Source organism: Protopterus annectens, chromosome 1.part1, assembly GCF_019279795.1.
Source record: "Protopterus annectens isolate FY-2018-M chromosome 1.part1, PAN1.0, whole genome shotgun sequence".
Taxonomy (NCBI): domain Eukaryota; kingdom Metazoa; phylum Chordata; order Ceratodontiformes; family Protopteridae; genus Protopterus; species Protopterus annectens.
This window is the reverse complement of record NC_056726.1, coordinates 547,421,617-547,444,551: the sequence shown is the minus strand read 5'-3', so window position 1 is coordinate 547,444,551 and position 22,935 is coordinate 547,421,617. Positions and strand designations below refer to the sequence as shown.

At 40.2% G+C, this 22,935-nt stretch overlaps 1 protein-coding gene across 9 annotated transcripts in view; it reads right to left on the bottom strand.

Moving 5' to 3' along the window:
* The window catches only part of LOC122806326 (protein unc-13 homolog B-like), a 2,554,726-nt gene that overhangs the window by 2,178,899 nt on the left and 352,892 nt on the right, over positions 1 to 22,935 (bottom strand). For all 9 annotated transcript variants that reach the window (XM_044076650.1, XM_044076675.1, XM_044076685.1 and 6 more), the window contains exon 5: positions 5,737 to 5,815. In XM_044076650.1, the coding sequence (XP_043932585.1) occupies positions 5,737 to 5,815 (79 nt within the window). The remainder of the gene's footprint in view (positions 1 to 5,736; positions 5,816 to 22,935) is intronic.

Sequence of the window (22,935 nt, the reverse complement as noted above, 5' to 3'; positions counted from 1 at the left end):
TAATTCTCACATGGGTGAAATGGCAAGGCTTAAACTGTCCCACGAAGGCAGCTAGCCTAGTAATAATCTATGAACCTCTATTAGAGACAAAAAGTAAGAGAGAAGATTCAACCAAGAGAGTGGATGCTAGGGTATATTACATGGAGGCTAGAAACAAGGCAAAACAGGAAAAAGTAACACAGTAGTAGGACAGACTCGTAAGGTTGCCAAGGAATTGGTGAAAATTCTGACTGAATATTATACATTGATAGTCACCAAAATACAGAACAGTTGATAGCAGTCAGGGAAGACAGAATGAAGTCTGGCTGAGGCTGGAGTGCATAACAAAAAAGTCCACTGCTAGTGCAAAGAGAAGGTGCCATTCAGGAGTACACAAGGGAGCTTTAAAAGGAATGCTGGGATTTTCATAAAGCCCTTGACAGAACTCTTCACCAGATCCATGACAGAAGGAGTCACCCCAAGTTATAGTACATTTGGACTGCAGCAATGCATCTGAATTAGTAGATCACTTAAAGCTCTATAAAAAGTTGAAACTGGTGTCTGACAGTAGGAGACTGTGTGAAATAATGGAAAAGTGGTTAGACAACAGGGAGCAGTGGAAACCAGGCAAGGCATCAGCATCAGAGGGCAAGAAAGTGACAAGTGGCACCCTTCAGGGACCAGTCTCATGCAGCTTATCTCTTAGAGAAGCATGGAAAACTGCACCATCTTTTCCAGACTTCATCAGAGTTATACAGGGTGCAAGCCCGAAGACAGACCTAAGGAAACTGGAAGCATGGTATAAAAAGGTGTTACTTACAATTCAAACCACTTAAGTGCATGATGCTTCACTTGGGAAATGACAGTCTAAGGGAAGAGTATGTAATCCAGAGATCATTAAAAATCAGAAGAAAGACATAACACATTTGGTGTTACCTAATCAGCTATCCTGTGAAGAAATTCTTTCCTTTATGGGTACCCTCTGGTTAAGTTCATCTACAACATTCAACAGTTTTTCCTTCTTTCTGGAAAATTCCATGCTTGCAGGAAGTTCACCCATTACAATATGTGACATGACATAATACATTAACTATATAACAGCACTAATTGCATGCATCTGTCAGTCATCTGCTTACCACTAGTGTATGCCCACAAACAAATCAAGAAAGAAAACTTGCACCCAACTGCTAAAACGTGGACCACAGGTATATATGCTTGACAAACTTGTATGGAATTCAGTATGTCAGCCCAGATGGAAAGACTACCGACAGGATGACAGGAGGAGGGTATCCCTGATTCATCAAGGAGAGACCATTTCATAGATCAACTGGCATTGTAGAAAGGCATTTTTTCTGTCTAAAACTAGGTATCCTGCTTGATGGTCTCCCTAGCTAGGTAAAATCCCAAGCAGTAAAATCCAGTCTGGTGGCAGGAGCTGACGAATCACAACAGAAGAAGGCTGAGTACTGAGGATCAGCTCTATCTAAAAGGTCTGACTCCAGCAATGCAGACTAAGTCTGCCTGATAAAAAGGAGCATCACAGAGCCTAAAGGCTTCAGTGATCAAAACCATCAAAGATGGGCTTAATGAGCACAGAAGTCAACTAATTCAAGCACAGCAGACAAAAATCATAGCCTATCAGCCAACAAAATGCCCCCAGGCATGCATGAGGTGCACAGAGATAAAAAAAAAAGTTCCATCCAAACCAGCCCAACTAGTTTGGGGGAGTAATCACCTCCTCCCAGAAAATGCATCTCTCTTCTCAGGTGTAGATGGCACAGACCTCTCCTCCTGGTTCCTGCTTCCTGCTTGGAACTACTAGAAAAAAGGACCTGAACAGGGATGGAGACACGCCTCATTAGAAGAGAGAACAAACACAGTGTTGCAGGACAGCTCCCAAGTAGAAATTAAAATGACACACTCTCAAATAGTTCAGAGAGCTAAAACACTTAGAATAGGATCAACAGGAAAGGATACCACCTTTGACCAAAATCCTTAATGACCATAGAACAAAGAACCCTACAGCAAACAAATACTCATGTCAACAAAGATGCACTAAACTCCCAAAGGGGAAGGTCTGCCATGAAGAGATGCAAGCTGCCCTCACCATGGGAGCTGTTACACAGATAGGAATGTGTTCCCAGCTTTCCCATTCTATAGTCACTATGAAAGCCTATAAAAATCCTGAAGGGGACCCAGAAATAAGTGGCTTGAACATCGAGGATATTGACAGCAAGACAGCTGAGGCAGTACCAGGTAATATTCTACCTCTATACAGAACCATTCCTATTTGAAAGGAGTGCAAAGCTTCCCAACATCACTCAACTCCTGCAGATGGGCTGTAGGAGAGAAGGGGCTTAAGCCAGGAAACAATAATCAGATGCACCCCTCCCAAAAAAAATGGAACTTTACCAGGCCCAGAAGGGAGTTTTCACAGCCACCAATGGGCTAGACTGATCCTCTCCCACCCTCAGTTGTTAGAAGAGTGAAGGCCTATAATTACATGCCTGAAGTTGGCCAGCGGTATGTAAAAAATAAGAATCAAACTGTGTAATACAGATATGACCCAACAAGCCACTCCTTGAGCCTCTTGAAGAAGCAGAAAGGAAAGAAAGCCACAGTTCTTTCTGACAGCAGATAGAGTCTGACTCCAGGGTGTCTCACGCCTGCAAACCCAATGTAAACCAGTATACAAAGCTTCCTCTCCATTAAAGAGAGCTAACCCAAAAGGACATTGGGTAGTTTGCATCAGAAAAATGAAAACCATAGGTGAGACCACACAATGGACACTTCTTACAGAAAAGGGAAATGTTCCCAAGCCAGCTAAATGGGGCAGAAAGAAGAATACTTGCCCTCTCCTTCAGAGAGCTAATAAGCAGTTCTCTGGAAGTCAGTAAAGTGGAATCAGCAATAAATAGGAACAACAAGATCCAAGATGCCGGCATTAAGGAGTGTCCCTGGTGGCCAAGCCCCAAACAGTGCTGTACCCCTTTGGGAAGTGAGCCACAGAACTAAGTAATGGTCCATAATTCAAAATACATAGGAATTTGATCTTATCTTGGAATGGTGGGGGAGGGGAGGGGAGAGTCACAAGAATGAGGAGGGTAAATCAGACCTCTTCTCCTCCAAGTAATAAATCTCCACAGCAGGCAAGGGAGTACGAGGGAAAGGAAACCCTAAAACGCACAGGTCAACCAGGCTACCACCAGACATATTGACCAAATGTCGGGAAAAAATAAGTCCCTGAGGAGGGAGGGAGCAATAACCACTAGTAATAAGGCCTTCTATTTCTTCTGAAAAAATAAGAGAGTTGGTGAGGAAAGGAAGTGCAAGACCCTAACAAAAAAGGACATGGCTAGCCCTAAGGAAGGTATTAAAGCAGTATTTGTAGCCACTAACTTTATACAGCTAACATCTGTCAAATGAAACTATTAACTATAAAAAAGCTGATGGCCTACAGCCCTAGCCAGGCCATCTACAACAGATACTCATTAAAAGTGTGATTGTGTCAACATGGTAAGCTCCAGGGTGAAGGTGAAACTGTCCCTGATCCTGCCAATGTCCTTCTCTACTAGTTGGGCCAGGAACTTCAAGAGACAAGATGCACAATTTTGGGCTCTAGGCCTCAATCTGGAACAGGAATACAATATTTTGCCAATTCTGACATTCCCTGAGGCCATCCCATCTGTAATATGTCAGGAGCTGATCACTGGCTCAACAAACAACGAGTACACATCAAGACCATAGAGAAGCTAGCTTCAGGGTACTGAAACAAGACCTACCTAGAGGCTATTAAAAGAAAAGGTAGAGTACTAGCCTTCCCGAGGGCAGCAATATCCAGAGTAAGGATGCCTCCAGGCTTTAGTGACAGCGTCGGCAACAAAGACTGGAGCCAAGGAAGAGGTAACTAGAGAATGAGGTGATGAGGTATCTCAGGCCTATCCCAGGCATATGTACAAAAAATGTTAAGCCGCATGAATTCAGGCACTATGACATTATGTGCATTTAAAAAAAAACACACATCTGACAACCCCCTGGGACACCACCCACCGAGGAAGCTCTGAGCGTAACTTTAGAGTTTACACTTTGCCAGAACTCAAGAAAATTCAATGCATACACTTATTCAAACTAGGGTTAGGCAGATGTATGTGCCACAGACAACACATGGAAAGGACAGACCTTTGCCAAACAAGGTGCTGGCATCCATCTGCGATCTCACAGGGTTAAGTCCCAGACCCAAGACTGAAGAACACAATAAAAATCAACAAGCTCCCAATTCTCACATACATAGGCTACAGATTCTGGCTCAGGCTCAACCTGGAATAACTCCTGTACCTGAACAGTCCAAGTGGGCTGAAATGGAGGTGATAGAAGAAGCCTTAGTCCCAAGCACCCTCAATTTATGGCAGGTTGACTCAAAAGGATGCACCCCATGATCAGGGTGAACGAATAGAACACTATGACAATCAGATGGAAGAAAAGCTGGATTAACACTATAGCTTCCAAACCCATGGAGAAAGCTGGGGCTGCATCTTTCGAACGCTTTAATTTCCCCCTACAGAAAACAGAGGGTGAGAGAGCGCTCAAACCCCTGCAAGGGACATGAATCAAGGTGAGGCAAGCCATCATCCATGAATGGTGCAGATTTTCTGTTTCATGAATACCCATATTCCCATGCCATGCCTACAATACTATGATGTCAGTACAGAGCTACATCAGTGGAAATCAGTGGAATTATTCTTTACACCTGCACAGCTGTGCTAGAACCATCTCCAAGGTGGGCCATTACCAAAGACAAAAATCCCTTTCAGTCCCCCAGAGTACTAAGCAGAAGGCAAGCATGGTCACCTTCTAGTCCAAATGCCTTAGTGTTTTAAACCACTGACTTTCCTTAATAAAGCAAAACAATACATACTGAAAATGTTCTATATGATTACTTGCATAATATTTATCAATAGCTCTTCATAATAAATTCTGAAGGTTCAGGGAACATATTGGTATGTTTGTGAAGTGTGTGTGTGTGTGTGGGGGGGGGGGGGGGGCTGAGGGCAAAATTACATGTGACAGCTCCTGAATTTTTAATTTTTAGCAAATAAAAAGGCACACCAGGCTGGCTAGAAAATAGAAGTCAATACTCTACCTGCAGTGACTCACTAGCTTTAAACTGTTAACTGGTTAAATGCTTAGGTACCCCCATTAACCTACGATGCCCACAATGTGCATGTATTTACATCACTCAGAGACTAAGAATGCCACAGCTTCTACTACTACTACATCTAGCAAAACCAGACTGAGGTATAACAAATAAATGCCACTCAGTGAAGGATCTCCAACCACAGAGGAATGACTCTATTAGGGAAGGACGTAGAAAAAGGCACGGTCAGACATGGAGGGCAACTGACAAATGGGCACAGGAGGAGGAGTTACGATAAGGAAAAATAACTAGCACTGGCCTCTAAGATGGAGTTTAGAGCTGTCAACCAGTGGTGGATCACTAGCCATACAGGATATTCTACATTGTTAGGGAAGACTAAGGTAATTAGGATTTTAACAAACAGTAAAATATGATATTAATTCTGTGATGCTGAAGTGTTGTCTTGTACTGTGAACATGATTTCTAAGAGATTACAGTCCAGTTCCTAACTGCTACCACCTCCCCTCCCCCAATACAAATCAGGAATACTTTTATCATCTTAAAAGGAAAACAGGTTAATGCAGTTCACCTTTAAGTATTCAAAATGGCGAGCGCAAACTTACCAAATCACTGACAAGAGGGATTGGTTTCTTTTTACGTAGGTCAGGCATGCTGTCAATTCCATATAGCCCACCTCCAGGCCTAGAAAGTAGAAACAACCACCTTTTAGTAGAATAGCAACATTGGTGAAAAAGATACATCTGACGAGTGACTTGGCTTTAGTACATATTTGTCAGGAAGATGCAAACATTTACATGAAAATGCATATAAAACAAGGCCTGTCAAATAATTCATTACAGAAGAACTGGCTTGTGCTACACTGTGTTCATCAAAGTGCACCCAAGTTAACTTAGAACACTATGTCAGTAGCCAGAAGTAGGACAGGGAATGCTGAGATTGAGATACCATGAAAATTAAACAGCTCAATTCCAGCCATTTTAAAAGTTTGTCATTTTAATGTTCCATGATGCTTCATGCCTATCCTTTTAGCCCTGCACACTTGAAACAAGAGCTGCTGACCTTCAGTAGCAGGTCAAAGTGCATTACATTGTCTACAGCCACATAACTGTGACCATCTTTCTCACATTTTTACAAAGTATAACTCTAAATGAACCATTTTATATCAAGTCACAGCATGCAACAAACTACAGCAGACAGTTTACAATGTTTTCCACTCATTATTTGGGCACAACCCCTTCTCACACATCTCTGAACTCCTTTCACTTGTTCTTTCACAATGCAGGATATTCAAAACTAATCCCCAGTCTCTTTTGCATGGTGTACATGCCAGCCTACGAATTATTCTTGTATCTCAACCTACCCTTTTCCTTCATCATTTTGCTATTTTTAATTGCAAGCTTTCCATCAGCACAAGCTACATTTCTCCATAGATCAGCCACAAATGTATCTATCTTTTGCTGACCAGGTTAGTCCCACAAGTCCCGTAACTTGTTTTCATAGGGAGACTTGAGGTGGTATTAATACTACTAGGGGAAAAGTTGACCAGGACACTAGGGAACTTTTCCTGATCTTTTCATTAAGTGCCATGGGACATTTTACATCCACCTGAGCTACCACAAACTCAAGCAGAAGGTAGAAACAGGAGGACTACTCCAGAAGTGGCCTATTTACAATTCTAATTTGACAAACATCAACCAAGTGCATCCCCAAAGACTACAACATCCTACTCACCCATCACTGCATTGCATATATCAACAAAAATTAGGTTAAGATCGTGATTTTTGATTACACATCCTTTTCCTTTTCCATTTTCCATGGTGAATCTCTTACACGCTGGTATACAACTGAGGCAAAACATCTTGCTTGTTTCTGTATTAAATCTCAGTAGGCACCTATACGCAGACCTAGCAAGCTACATCGATGTGAAAGTGGCTTCTTAGTCTCTGACCACCACATTAATACTGCTGTCATAAACAATGAGGACTGCTATAGTGTCTGTCTGAATTACGTCTCACATCCAGCATATTCTAGGCAAAAAAAGACAACAATGTATCCATCTATGATAATAAATAATGGTTTCAAAAAAGAAAAACTATCCTGTGATATGGTGGATTTCCAGAATGGCAGAGTTTTTTCTTGGCCTAGGGAACATCCTCAGTCTGTCAGATCTACAGAGGTCTCGAACATAAATGGTACAGGGTTTCTTTCTCATGGCAATTTGGATCGAGATAAAACTCCAGATCAAGTTATATCAACAGAAACATTTGCCATGACCACATCATCTATTAACAGTGTTGCATCTGAGTCTTCTTTCAATGCAACATTGATACCTTTGACAGTGTGACTGGAGTATCTAAGGACACCATTAGAGATGTGCAAAGGAAAGCACCACCTACTGATTCTAGGCAATTGGTTTTTCCCACCCTTACCTACCAATAAGGGAATCACCAGTCATTGTTCCCAACACTCATGGCAGGAAGAAACGCAAGTACCCCAGAGTTGAAGAGAACTTTATGTCAATAAAGCAGATATGGGCGCCACAAAAGAAACATTAGTGTGGAACATTTCTTCTATACATCTTACTGATGAACAAGTTTCTTCACTAGAGAAAGGCCTTTCTTCCATTCCCACACAAAGGGCTGGTGTTGTTGAAACTATACTAGACATTAAATCTTTTGCTAGAAACACCATGTTGACTGTCTATATAAAGACAGTTTTTCTATGAACATTTTTAAAAAGCCTACCCTGTTTATACTTGCACCTCATCTGTTAGTGGCAGCATTGTCCAAAGTTTTAGAGACTGAAGTTATGCATTTTTTCAACAACAGAAATAAATGTGTTAGTCATTCTAAAGAATATAACCTTTCCTTTGATTAATATGAAGCTTTAAAAGGGTTAGAATGTAGTGAGAACATTACCATTAGACACGCCGATACAGGAGGAGCCATCGTTGTGATGGACACTAACTTTTATTGCAATACTATTTTAAATATCTGCAAGCTGACATGAAAATGTACACAAGGATTGAGAGGACAAAAGTTGACAACATATATGATGTACACATTATATGACTGCTTTGTCAGTAGATGTATATCTCAAGAACTGTGTCAGTACTTTTATGTAGAACTTCCTTTGGTACCAACTATCTATGGTTTACATAAGATGCATAAGGATCAATCAAATCCACCCATGATACCTATCATGTCTGGTAGGGGTTGGTTGAAACAGCCAATATCTATATACATTGATAAACAGCTTAAACCATCTTTAGTTTAGGAGCAAACAGTGTTAACTGATACTAGACACTTTTTCATGAGCTTTTATACAGGTACCTCCGGTCTAGATGCTCAGACTCTTTTACATTTGGTTACTTTACGGATTTGCTCCCTCTTTACTGTAATACCAAATGACAAGTATATTAAGACCTATTTCATTGAGAAAAGCACATTTAGTAGAAATCATATACATTTTTCTTTGTCTTTTGACGGAATTGCTGCTTAATCACAATGTTTTTATCTTTGGTGAACATTACTACTGGCAGAGATATGGCATAGCTATGGCTGCTTCTTGTGCCATTAGCTACTTTAGTCTTGTATCAGTTTATTGAGAACATCAATTTATTTTCTGTAAGGCAGAATTTAATAGTTGTATTAAATATTGCAGGCACTTTGTTGATGATGTTTTTATTTTGTGGCAAGGTTCTGTTGACTCACTGAATGATTTTATTTGTTATATTAATTCTTGTACTGCTTTCCTTAATTTTTTTCTGTCATTTTCTGATGTATGCATTGATTTTTTTGGACATCACTATTTTTAGAAGATCTGATGGTAGCTTTTCTATGAGGGGGCATAAAAAATATTGTAGTAGGAATAACATACTGTATAGAGAGAACATTCACCCCCATTACATATATAAGAACATTATTAAAGGAATAGGGATTTATATTTCCCGTTTGAGCTGTGATAATGCTGACTTTAACGAGGACATCAGGAAGTTTAAGTGTGATCTGTACCAACGAGGTTATTCACACAAGGAAGTCAGTGAATGCCTTAACCCTAGTAGTATTGACAGATCCAGTAGAGCTAAACCATATTTTTCTGAGTCAAACATGACACCTTATGATAAATCAATGAATTATGTTACGGAAAGGAAGTTAGGTGTCAACCTAGCTTATACTAAAGATACAAATCAGATTTGTAAAATTACTGCTCGTAATTGGCCAATTTTGATGGCCGATGAATGATTAGCTAAGATTGTGGATAATACACAATCTTTTTATTTTAAGAGTAAATGATCATTGAAGCACATTCTCTGTTACAGACATTCGGGCAATAATACTAACAGTGTTGTTAGGACACCAGGAACTTTTTTGTATGGCAACTGCACAATCTGCTCTTTCATTGATTGTAATTCAACTTTTGCACATCCTGATACAAATAAAACCTTTACTTTTGATTTGCAAGTGAATTGTGGTAGCCACAGCCTTGTATATTTAGCCATACGCAATTCATGCAGCTCTTTCTACATCTGCATGACTGAGAGAACCTTGAGAGAAAGGGTACATGAGCACATCTATTCGATTAGATGTGATGACAGGAGTGCCTTGGCAAAACATGTCATGGTGTGTGGTACTGATCATACTTTTTCATTTTAAAGTTGTTCAATTAATTTCTGAGAGTCAGAGACTTAGTGACTTGCGTAAAAAGATAGAGCGAATGCAGCTCAAATGGATTATAGTATTTAGGGCTGATGTAGGTAAGGGCTTGAATGATTCGGTCGCTATTAGACCATATTTGAAATCATGGGATGTGTTTAGATAATTGTTTTATTGAATCATGCGATGTAGTACTTCTGTTTTATTTGTTGGTTTGCATTATTTAAGATGTGCTTTTATCTGTTTTTATTCATCTCAAGAAGCTTCGTTGAGAAGTGAAAGCACTTATCCAATAGTAAAAATGATCATGCTTTGAACTTTGTTTGTCTTCTGCCTTCTTTGTGTGTGTTTCGATACAAGTTTTATAGAGTCAGCATTGTCATGTGGATTATTTCTTAGAATACTTTCTGCTACTTTATAATATTTTTCTTAATTTCTCAAAGTCATTTGGGTTTTTAATACCATAATTAATACCTCAACTATATGAATATAATTTTCTGTATAGTGGGTAATATTCTCCTTAAGGATTTGCATCCGAAACCCCGCTCTCTTAGTTTCCTGAACTCCCCCCTTTTCCATCATCCCTTTCCACTGAGTTATAACCTTCTGTTTGTGTTATGTAAATGAGCCTTAAATGTGTAGTTCTAAAATATCCCTTCAAATAGGAAAATCCTACATCATCTTGTATTATTGGGAAGATCAACTTATCCCATTTAATACTTGGCCTCTTTCCCTCCCAGATAAGTTCCTTCAACTCTATTATTTATTGCCAACAACTTTTCCTCTGATTGATAAAATAAGCTTGACCTTTGTATAAAACTAAAGGGGACTAAAGACATTTTCACTGCTTGTATCTTACTATCTGTATCCATAAACAAGAGCTTCCAGTTTCTCAGTTTCTGTGTTATCATTGGTTCAATTTTTTCCCACATATCCTTAGCTGCCACAACAGAAGCTTTTTAATCCGTACTTCTAAATACTTCATGTTATGCTCCTATAAACATGGTTATTGTCGAATCAAGACATGAGTGAGAACATAATTTATGGCTATGATCTTTGTTTTATTTTCATAAATTTTATATCCCGAAAAGACTTGAACCTGTCCAAAGTCTTCCATAACACTGAAGTGCCCTTTCCTTCTAAGTACAAAATAATATTTTCTGCAAATAAAGCAAACTTTTTTTTTGATTACCATACCCATTATATCTACAAATAAAGCAAACGTTTCTTGAATACCGTACCAACTATATTCTTGAATTTCTGAATCCCTTTACTTTCTTTGCCAGAGACTCTAAATATAAATGAAATATGAAAGGGGAAAGAGGACACCCTTGCCTGGCCCTTCTGTTAAAGCACAATTTATCAGAGAGAAACCCTCCTACTTCAATTTGCCTCTGTTCATTCATATATCCTCTGCATTAAACTTATTATTGTATCAGAAACACAAATGCTTGCATTGCCCCACTCAAATTCCCAACTTACTCTGTAGAATGCTTTATCTGCATCAACACCTACCAATGACAATGGCATTTTCTTACATTCTGCTTCCCTCTGGATTATTTTCTATTAATATTGCCAATGTTTTCCTCCCCTCCACAAAACCATACTGATCCATATCTATACATTTTGGTATTACCTTTGCTATCCTTTTGGGAAGTATAGACATAAACACTCTATAGTTCTAGTTTAAAATTGAAATGGTAGTATATGAACCTGGATCTGACAGTTCTACTTGTCTTTGGATAATACAGCCTCCGCATTTTTAAAGTACTGTTGAACAAAATCTTCCAGATCTTTATTACGTTCTTCCCTCATAACTTCCAAGCTTCTACAGGAATACCATCTATTACTGGAGACTTTCCTAAACATTGTTTAGACATCAACCCCATTTTCCCATTTTCTACAAGGGGTCGTGGTCTTGTCTCAACTGTCACCTTCTCTCTCTATTCAATGCCACTCTCCTACCTTCTTCAACACTCGCACCTGACTGTCTCAGGTCTTCTCTCACACACTCCATCCAACTCTTTGCTGGACATCCTCATTTCCTGTTGCCTTCCCCTGTCTGCCCCAAGTCTTCTTCACCAGATTGTCTTCTACTTTTCTGCACATGTACCTGAATCATCATAATCTGTTCTCTTTAACCTCTTCTGGAATTAAAGCTACTTTGGCTTCAGCTCTTATGTCCTCATTTCTTTGTCTGTCCCATTGTGGGCATTCTACTACCCATCTAGCCACTTCATCAACATGACCTCTAGGTTTCTCAACTAATCTGCCTTTACTGCTATGGTTTCTGTGCCATACAGTAGCACTGGTTTTACCACTGTTTGGTACACCTTCCTTTTCAGCGTCCTTGTCATTCTTCTGTCATACAATATCCCGGACACACTGTTGGCAGCATCTCCTCTAATTCAAGCTTTGAACTCTTCATTCAGGCTTTCCTTCACCTCACCCTCACAGATAGCTGAAGCTGTTAACTTGTTCAACTATTTTTCCCATCTCAATTCTCAGCTTATTCTAATTTTTCCCATTTGCTCACATTACAATTATCTTATATGTACTCAGTTTCATCTCATATGCCTTCAGTTTTGCATTCGATTCCCCTATCCTTTGTTGAATTTCTTTTTCAGAGTCTGCCTATAATGCCACATTGTCTGCATACAACAACTTTGTTGATCTGTCCCATCTGACCTGTTTGCTAATGTAGTCAATCACTGGTATGAATAGCAGTGGGCTCAGAGCTGAACCCTGATGCACACCCTTTCCTACTGGAAATCCCTCTGAGACTGGACACTTTTTGTACTTGGATCCTTGGGCATAACCTGCACCAATTCTACTAACATTTTTGGGACTCTGAACCACTGTAGGACTGTTCCAAATCAGCTTTCCTGGGAACTTGTCATATGCTTCCTCCAAGTCTTGGAATTCCCACTTGGACACTTTCTTCATCGTTAAGTTCATCTCATTTATCTACCTCGCTGCAAACAGTGATTTTCTGCATCCTGATCTAAATCCAAACTGCTCATCTTCCATCTTACTTTCTAATACTCTTCATATTTATCAGTCGCCCCTTCTAGAACTTTCATGCAGTGTGATACATTACTGTTTTTATCCTATCTCCTCCTATCTTAACTAATAGTTGAGCCTCATCTTCTGTCTTAACTATTTGTTGAGACTTCTTCCCGTCTCTCATATCTTCTTTAACAAATCCTCTTCTGCTTTCCTGCACATGTCTGAACCAATGTAATCTGCTCTCTTTGACCTTCTGTGCAACTGCAGCTACTTTGACTTCTGTTCTAATGTCATTGTTTCTTCACGTCCCTCAGTGTGTACCTTACCACTCATCACAGGCATTTTATCTCTATCACCTCTAGCTTGCTGAACTGCTCTGCCTTCACTGATCAGGTTTCTGTAGGATTCAGTATACACCTTACTTTCTGCTTCTTTTGCATTCTTTTATCATATACTAGCTCTGACACACTGTGGCGATTGGATACATCACTTTCTGCTTTGCTACCCTCATTCAGACTTCCCCTCTCCAACAATTGTTTCCAGATACCTGAAGCTTTTAACCTGTTCCAGTGTTTTCCCTTCTATCACAATTTTTAGCTTCATCAGATTGCCCTACTTGTTGCCATGACAACTGTCTTGTCTGTATTTATTTTCATCCAGCATGCCTTCAGTTTTAAATTCCATTTTCTTTTCATTTGCTGAAGTTCTTATTCAGAGACTGTTTATAATACCACATCTGCATACAGCAGCTCCTGGCCTGTTTGCTAACATAGTCCATCACCAGTACAAACAACAGTGGGTGCAAAACTGAACCCTAATGCACCCCCGCTCCCACTGGAAACCACTCCCTCAGTCTGAACACTGTTCAGACTTGTGTTGTTGAATCCTTGTAGATACCCTGAGCTTAATCTACTACTAATGTTACAGGACTGACCAAATCCACTTTTTTGGGTCCTTGTCATCTGCTGTCCCCAAGTCTAGGACTGGCTGGATTCTTTCCCCACTCCCATTTCTAGCTTCTTTTCCACTTTTTATCTCACTGCAAACATTGGGTCAGTTATGTGGCATCTAAACTGTTCATCTGCTCATATTACGTTCCACTACTCTGCATTTTCATTTATCAATCTCTCCAGCGTTTTCATGTGGTGTGAGAAGAGTTTGATACTGCCCACTGCTGCGCTTGTCCCTTTTGTTCCGGTATACCAGCACTAGAATTCTTATTCTCCAATCATGTGACATACATCCTTCTCTCCATACTACTATGAGTATGCTTAGAAGCCATTTTACCACAAACTCACCCAACACCTTGATCATATCTGTTGCAACCTCATCTCAGCCTGCTACTTTTCGTGATTTCATTTTTCTTAGTGCTGTCCTTACTTTTCTAAGGTAGGTTCTTCATCTTTCATTGTAAGCTTTTTATGGGTAGTACAGCTTCTGTGGGGTTTTCTTCATTCAGAAGCTGCTGGAAGTACTCCTTCCATCTGTCTTTGATATCATGTGGTCCGGAGTGTTTTTCCCTGGGCCTTTGCAGAAAATTGGCTTCATTCCAAGTCGGACTTTACCAGTAAACAAATGTTAAATAAAATAAAAATAAATAACCAGGTTATGGCATCCCTTATAAATAACTTATCTGATGACTATCTTCTTTACCTTGCATCCTAATAGAGTTTCATTGCATTATATTCTGAGTCACTTTCTAGAAGTCAGTAGAGTGCCTCTGATGCCTTGTCCTTTCCTATTGTGACTGCTCTCTTAGCTTGTTAGTCAACCAGTATTTCTTAGTCTGGTGTATTTTCTATCTCCCACTTTTTCCTTCGCTACTTCTATCTTTTGATACCTTCCTGGACTTCTGCATTCCGCGCCACCAGCTTTCCTTATACACAGTATTTGCATACCTGGCTTGGCCACATATCTGTTCTATAGTCCTTACATATACTATTTTGGAATACTGCCACTGTTTTTCTACTCCATCTATTTCACTTACTTCTTGAGGTGCTAGAGTCCCGAGTACTTCCCTGAATACCTCTGCTTTCACTTCAGTCAACTTTCAAGTATTCAGCCTAGTTTCTGTTTACCTTAGAACCTTTTCTCACCACCGCTTGCAGCTGATTGTGGTCAGTAGCAGTTTATGTTATCACTGGGGTTGACTCCCAGATTCTACCCCAATGCCTCTGTTGCAGTTCAGCCACTCTTGTATGTCACAGGTAATTTTTAACCTACATGGACTATGACTGAATCATATTGATACCTGTGCTGCAATGACTTCATTGCATGCATAACTTTGCAGAGACTTGCTCTTTTAGCCAACTGATGCTTACTTTTCTCCTTGTTCAGCTCGGTGAGTGCTGTCTCAGTATGGTGTACAATGGGGTCCCGTATGAATTCTGGATAGTGTATGGGCTTGGTAGTTGAAGCCCCACTGGGTATGGCTGTATGTGCAGTGTTAGGTGTTGCTTCTGCTGACTACTTTTAGGTTTGCTGAGGATAAAGTTTGTAAGTAGAATATCTAATAGGTCTTTGGGGTTTGGGAAGATTTCATTTACGTACCTCAGCATAATTGGGTCTGTGTGGGGAGGGTACTCTGTGTGGTGTGTGTAGCATGTGATTTTTTGACAAGTAAATTGTTATCATGAGTATTTGCATACTGAATCAAACAGTGATTTTTGTGTTTACTTTAAATGGGCATTACACCAGAAAATCTAAAGGTTTGATTAAAACAATAAATCTGTACTGAGCAGTTTGCATTTCAATGTGATGCTGTTTGCATGGCAACAGCAGCAGCAAATAATCTTTCTTCAAACGGTCATCATGAGGCACAGGCATTCTGTTTTTGTTAGTTATTATACTGCGCATTAAAACATGTCTGAAAGTAATGAATCTTGACCGGCCTACAAATAAAAAAAGTAAATATATATTATAAGAGGGTGTGTTTTACAAAAAGATGAATCCCCTGCATCTGAAGGAAGGTAAAATGAGAAAAAAAAAAAGAGCAGGAGTTGTATGAGCATTGCAGTTAATCAGCCCCACAGGTGTACTGTAAAATGAGGTACAGTTGGATGGCACATTGCACCCAGCAAGTTATCCGGATCATCATCATTTCAGGCATACCTCTCAACGCCTTTGCTCAATAAACTTAACAAAGCCAACCATAGCTGGGAGAGCATAGGGCCAAAATCCAGGGAAAATTTAAATCCTAGTCTTATAAACTTAGAAAATTTGAAGAATAATACCTTTGTATTAGCATTCATTTTCTGAAGCATGACAGCTAATGACAGCTAAATGGCTGTCATTATTTAGTGATTGCAATCTTCAATTATTTGCTAGAAAACCAGAAGTTTAACAGGAACAGCCCAAAAAAATGCAAGGCAAAAATCTAGGCATTCTGTGAATGTCTGGACGATCGAGAGGTATGATCCCAGGTCATACCTTACTGATATTATTTTAGGTGGTTTTGTTTTAATGCATCTTTCTTATCCTATAATTGTAAACTGAAGACACATACATAAAACAACACTAGCACCAAGAACATAGATGACTGATACAAAATATCGAGATTGTAGATATGATGTTTTTTTATTAGCACATACATCTTTTGGCATGCAAAAGAGAATGATGGCACAGTAATCATAACTCCTGAGGATTTGCTTTTAATTTAAACTGTCAGGTTATGAATCCTGTTTCTTTATTTTAAGATTCTGTTTGTTATATATTATTAATGGTACAGTCTCACATACAATACATTATTTCTACTGTATTATCTTGGTCATTAAATCTATGCAGTCTTAACTTCTGTCATTCTTGTTTTCAGTGTTCAACTTGGTTATGGACATGAAAGGGAATGGGAGGTAACAGTGCACACGTAAATGCAGGTAGTTGCATATTACTTAAAATGTGCGTGTTACATTTCAAATTCTCATCTCCTTATATCACTTGCAAACAATTTTGAAAACTTTACACATGTTGACACATGCATTATTAGGCTTAGCTATATTTTGTTTTTGCTTACAGAACAGTATGGACTACCTAATTTTTTGAGATTGTCTTGTTTTTTTAAGGTTGCCTTCTTTCTTTAATTTAAAGAATAAAGAGCAAAGAAAGACAACACATCAACAACTGTATACTTGATACTGTTAACCAAACATGAAAGCCCCTCCACCATCTCTAAACCTGCCTTCTGCAGCAGTTTTTGGTGTGAATAAAATCTCTCTCCCAAGAGTTCTGCTATGGAAAGGAAATAGGAAACTGAGTTATTGCCACAGTGGTGGCTAAATCCATTCTGGACTGGATTCCAGAACAAAACATTTCTCAACGTAAAAGCAAAAAACGTAGTCATTAAAACTAATACTTAAATTAAATCTGCACACCTTCAACAAACTTCAAAGTCTATCTATATTTTCTGTTTTCAGTAGTTCATAAAAGCCTAAATACCTTGTCAACCTTTTTTAATTAATTTACAGGTGAGAAAAATACATGTTGCTATCATCTCAACTACTTCTAATGGCCTTCTAAGGCACACATTCTAGCCACTCTAATGAGAATAGATCCCTCTCTTCCCCCATGAGCCTGTACAGAACTCACAGCTCACCTCTTTATATTTGATTGTCTTATCCTGCTTCAGGTAAAGGCCCACAGAGATTTATCTAGAGGTAAGAATGCATATACTGCAGCATACTCTCAACTGCACAGATTTTGCTTCATAGCTTTGCCCAGTCCACCATAAAATGTATAACTATCTGGTAAACTACTGAGAATTTTAGAAAGCCAGATGTTATTGTTCAAAAAAATGTAGGTTGATGCAAAACCTGTTTTATTAACTTTTTAAGAGAACTACCAAGCCCATAACTATCCAGAATTCATATGGGACCCCATTGTACACCATACTGAGCAATATTTAAAATCTGTGTCTGATTTTGTGCATTTGCCCCCCCCCCCCATTGTTTTAGCACTGTGCAGAATTCTTCTGCAAAATGTGTAGAGAGGTATACCCTGCAGCACACTTTACTCAGTGACATTAACCCTTAAGTTACACTGTTTACTAGCTGGACTGCACAGATTCATTAAGGTGGTCTCAGTTATTACTTCCTATTCTCCAAATCTGGCATGCAGTAACACCACCACAGTTTGAGTAAAGCACTCCATATAACACAACCATGAATACAGCTATACCTGCAGCTCTGTGATGTCAGCATCTGTCTCCGAGAATGAAGAGAGACCACAGTTTTCTATCTTTCCTGAATAATCAAATACAACTGATTACATTTCAAACCCTGTAACTGCAAATTTCAACTGTGTGACAGAATATGTGCCAAGAAGAACTTTCTAAAGGAAATGCCACATTCAAAACAGAAATAAAAAAATGTGTTGCGTCAAATACATTTCATTAAACAGGCATTAGTAACATGAAAATTAGAAAAAAAAATGATTTGTGTGCTGATATATGAAAATTCAAACCAGTTACAGGACTGTACCTGAGAAAGGAACACCACAAGTTTTCATCTAATGAAACAGAGAAGCACAAAACAAAAGAAGGGGAAAAAAAGTTTCACAATGAGCATTCAGACATTTGTGAAAAAATTCAGAACTTAAACACAGAATACTCAGTTCTGAATTAAAAAATAATAATGATTTCACTGCTTTGTAAACCATCTCTTGGCAACATGTACAGATTTACTGTTCCATGTGCATTGTGCTATGTTGTGACTTGTTTATTTTATATGTTTGACTAATGGGATGGTGTGACTGGGTTGTACAAAACCCCTTTTTCAACAGAGGCCAAATGTTATAATATAAAGAACACAATGTACAGTACAGAACTATATACTACAATGCAACATACATATAGGTTCATAGGTAGGTACTAAGCTATCTGCCCAAAGGCATTTATAAGCCTAGCCGGAATGTGTTGGCTTTCACTGCCACCTTAGATTAGTTCACTGTGCCTCTGTCCAGCATGTAATCCTAATGTAGATTGGAATCTTGTTCTAGAGTATGGAAAGTCTCTGGGACAGGAATCTATCCCTCCAGCACATCCTATTTATTGTTGTGGCGAGGTTTAGATCCCTAGAGCATGTGGCTCGAGGGGATATGGTTTTCTTTAGGTGGAGCATGTCCATCAATTCTGGGTTGGACATGGCCTTGTATGTCAGGCAGAGATCACCTCTGAGTAGGCAAACAAGTACAGCTGGTGTTTCTTCAGCCAAGCTGCATAGGGCATCAGTTTGAGGCCAGTGATCCTCTTGGTGAGGTACTTCTGTGGTCTTTCCAGCTGTTGCAGGCATCTTGTAAGGTACATCCCAAATGGGGCATTGTACTCTATGATGGGTCTGCTGAGTGATGCATAGAGGGGCACAATGACCTCTTTTGATCTGGATGCAAACCATTGTGTGATTAGGTGGGCCACATAGAAGGATTTTCTAACCACTTTGGCAATGTGATTATCAAAGGAGAGATTACTATCTACTTGGGTCCCCAGATCCTTTATTTCATCTTCCATATTTAGGGGGCTACCACCTATGTGGTAATTTGTGGGTACTTTGTTTTTTCCAAAGGGGATGACTATGCACTTTTTGGCATTTAGCTTGAGGCCATGGTTTTGACACCAGGTATCCATCTCAGTGAGACCCTTTTGGAGGAAGTCTGTGTCAGCCAGAGAGTCAATTACAGCCCCTAGTTTGCAGTTGTCTGCAAACCTGGTCAGCCACAGTCCTCCTGTGCTTGCCTGTACCAATGAGAAGTACATGCCGAACAGGAGGGGTCCAAGGACTGAGCCCTGTGGAACGCCACTTGTAACCGGTATAGGGTCAGACCTAGGTCCCGCAACTCTCATCATGTGGTTTCTGTCCATGAGCCAGTTGGCAACCCATCTCGTGATGTAGGGGTTTATGTTCAGGCTTGTGAGCTTGTTAATAATACCAGAATGTGAAATTTTGTCGAAGGCCTTTGCAAGGTCTAGGTAGGCTGTGTGGACAACCTTTCTCTCGTCTATAGTCTTGGTAACTCTCTCAAATATGTCCACCAGGTTTAGAAGGCATGATCTGTCCTTAAGAAAGCCGAACTGGGTAGGGTCCAGTGTTTGGAGGTTCCCAATGTCTCTGTTAATGAGATCCATGATGATGCACTCCATAGCCTGACAGACCAAGCTAGTCAGGCTTATAGGGTGATAGTTCCCGGGGTCTGTTGTGGCTCCACGTTTGTGGAGCGGAATAACCGTTGCTGTGCACCACTCTATGGGCACGTAGCCTGTGGAGAGGCTGAGTTTTAACAGTGTGTTTAGGTGAGGGGTTAATTCATCTTTGAGCTCATGTAGGATGCAGCCTAGGACACCGTCAGGTCCCACTGATGCTGTTTTTTTTTACTTTGGCGAGGGCTGCTTTAACCTGAGTGTCTGTGATTTCAGGGGCACTACATTCTTCTCGTATGGTTATGGGCCCGTTTGGGGTGAAGTTTGCACTGAACCTGTCTGCTAGGATGTTGGCAATATCAGTCGGTTCAGTGTATTTTGTGCCATTCTGCACTAACTCCGAGCAGATCTGGGAATTGCCACTTAGATTCTTGACATAGCTAAAGAATTCCTTGTGGTTATCTTTGGAGTCCTTGGCAAATTTTCTTTCGAAGCTAGCCTTGGATGATTTTATGAAGGATCACAGTTTCTTGCTGATACTGATCAGAGATGTCTTCCCCTCTTGGGATTTTACTCTTTTCTGTACTAGTTTCCTCCTTCTATTGTATAGCTTGGTTATGGCAGGGGTCCACCAGACTAGTTTCCTTTTCTTGGATGAGCGAGTGTTGGTTTTGCTTGGGATAGCATGATCCATGCATTCTTGTAGGTGTCCATAAAGTGCATTAGTAAAGGATTTTGCAGCTTGGGCAGTGTTATTCTTTAGCATGGAGGATTTGAAACTTTCCACCTCTGTCTTAAGTAACGTGAAGTTTGCTTTTGAAAAGTTTTTCACATGGTTTCTTTGACCGGAGATGGGGTCAGAATGTGAATATCCAGAGTGATTAGTTTATGGTCAGATCTAACCAGCAATGGGCTGACTTCCGGTGTGGAACAACGGTTGCCCATGTTGGTGATGACCAGGTCCATAATACTGTCACCTCTGGTGGGGGTGCTGACCAGTTGATCCAGGGCATTTGAGTTTATAAATTCTAGGAAATGTTGGGTAGGGGAGTTAGTACTTGAGTAGTTCTCCCAGTTAATGTTTGGGTAACTGAAATCGGGTTCCTATTAGGCGGTCAAAAATCCCTTTAGGCGAATACGAAGACGTTGAACCGTACTGCACGAAGTACGTAAATCCCGAACGGTCAAAACCGCAAATTTTGAAATGTCGATTTGTTTTGGTTCGCCCATCTGCGGTACAGCTCAGTAAGGTAACTGTGCGATAGATAGGACTTTAGTGTTAGGATTTGGGTTAAGGTAAGTGCATAGATAGGTACTGTACGCAAGAGTTAGTGTAGTGTTAGGTGTAGGGGTTTTTAAGTGTATGTATGTGTATTATTTATTTTGTTTAGGTGTATGTCTGTAGGGGATGTGTGCGGTAGTTACGGACCTTAGGGTTAGGGAGGGGTTAAGGAGAGTGCATAAATAGTTGTGTTTGTGGGGTTTAGTGTAGTGTTGGAGATAGGGTTTGGTGCTTTAGTTTAGGTTAGAAGTAGGGTTTGGATAGTGTATGCATGTAGTTTATTTATTTTATTTGGGTAGGTAGTATGTAGCGGGTGGTGGGGTTGACTGACTATGACAGTTCTATATATTTTTTTTCGCTGTTTATCGCATTTGGGATTTTCGTGGTTTGCGGTATAGGGGTCAATGTTTTTGTATTCGCTCATAGGGTTTTTTGCTTTAATAATACAGACGCACTGAAATCACAAAATATCAGGGTGTTTGGTAGGACCTTTATGTTTCCCAGTGTTTCCAGAAATGCAGAATGGGGGTCCTGGGACATGGTACGTTATCTGTAGCAAGCTACAATTTGAATTGCACTTCTGTCTGTTGTTAGTTGCATGTGGATGATCTCTGAAGCATCGTGCTGTGCCACTAACCTGGAGGTGTGGGTATCCTTGATGAATATGGATACGCCCTCGTCTTTTGTATTTTGGTCCGGGTTTTGTGGCCAAAATGTATGGTATGAGCTGTAGCCTGGTAGTGCTGGGGTGCTCTCTGGAGCCTTAAACCAGGTTTCTGTTACTGCACATATATCGATTTTCTCCATACTGAAGAGTGCCTCAAGTGCATGCATTTTGAGGTTTAGACTTCTAGCATTGAGTAGCATTACCCTCAGTTTTTTGTTACTTGTGCTATTTATGGCAGTAGGTTTGTCTTCTGAGCCTTGCCTAAAAAAGGCACTATGGGGGTGTCAAGAGCCTTGGCTAGTATTCGAAAGCCTAAGAGTGACAGGTGCAAGCCATCTCTAGTAAAGCAGCATGGCTTGTCGAGCATGTCATCCCACGCCGACAGACACTGGATCCCCTTTGAATGACACCAGAAGCTTAGCCAATTGTTGAAATTGATAATTTTTTCTTTACACCATGATAATCTTCTTGGTGCGGGCAGGATGCTACTCAGGGTCAGGGTCATACTGGCATGGGCTATGTGATCAGAGAGCTCTTCCATGTCTCTTTTCATGTAGTCCAGGGAGGTACGGCTCAGGTCATTCACACCAACATGAACAATGACAGAGTTGAAGAGTCATATTTGTACTTGTTCTGGAGTGACCTGAGTGCTTGTGTTATGTTGCGGATCCTGGCACCCGACAGGCAGCCAACAGTAACCTTCTCCTTGTTCAGCCTAGTGAGTGGGATGTCAGTGTGCCTGACTATAGCGTCACCTATTACTAGTGTGTTGGGTATGTTATTTTGCCTTAAGGGCTGTGATTGCATGGCACACTGGATTTGTGAAGTGTGTGTTTCATGGTTTGTGTTGGGGGGTGGAGGTTGCTTGGATGTCTGCTTTGGAGGCCTCTGTTGCTTTTGCAGATTTTTATTTAGAGCCTCCAAGTATGTCTGTGTGTATTTATGTGTGTTTTTTGCCAGTGCTGGTTTCATAGATCTATGTGAGACTGGTGGTGTGATGCAAGTAATTCCCTTCTCCTCTTGACTGTCTGGTCCAGTCTTGGGTTGAGAGAGCTTAGCCTCCAG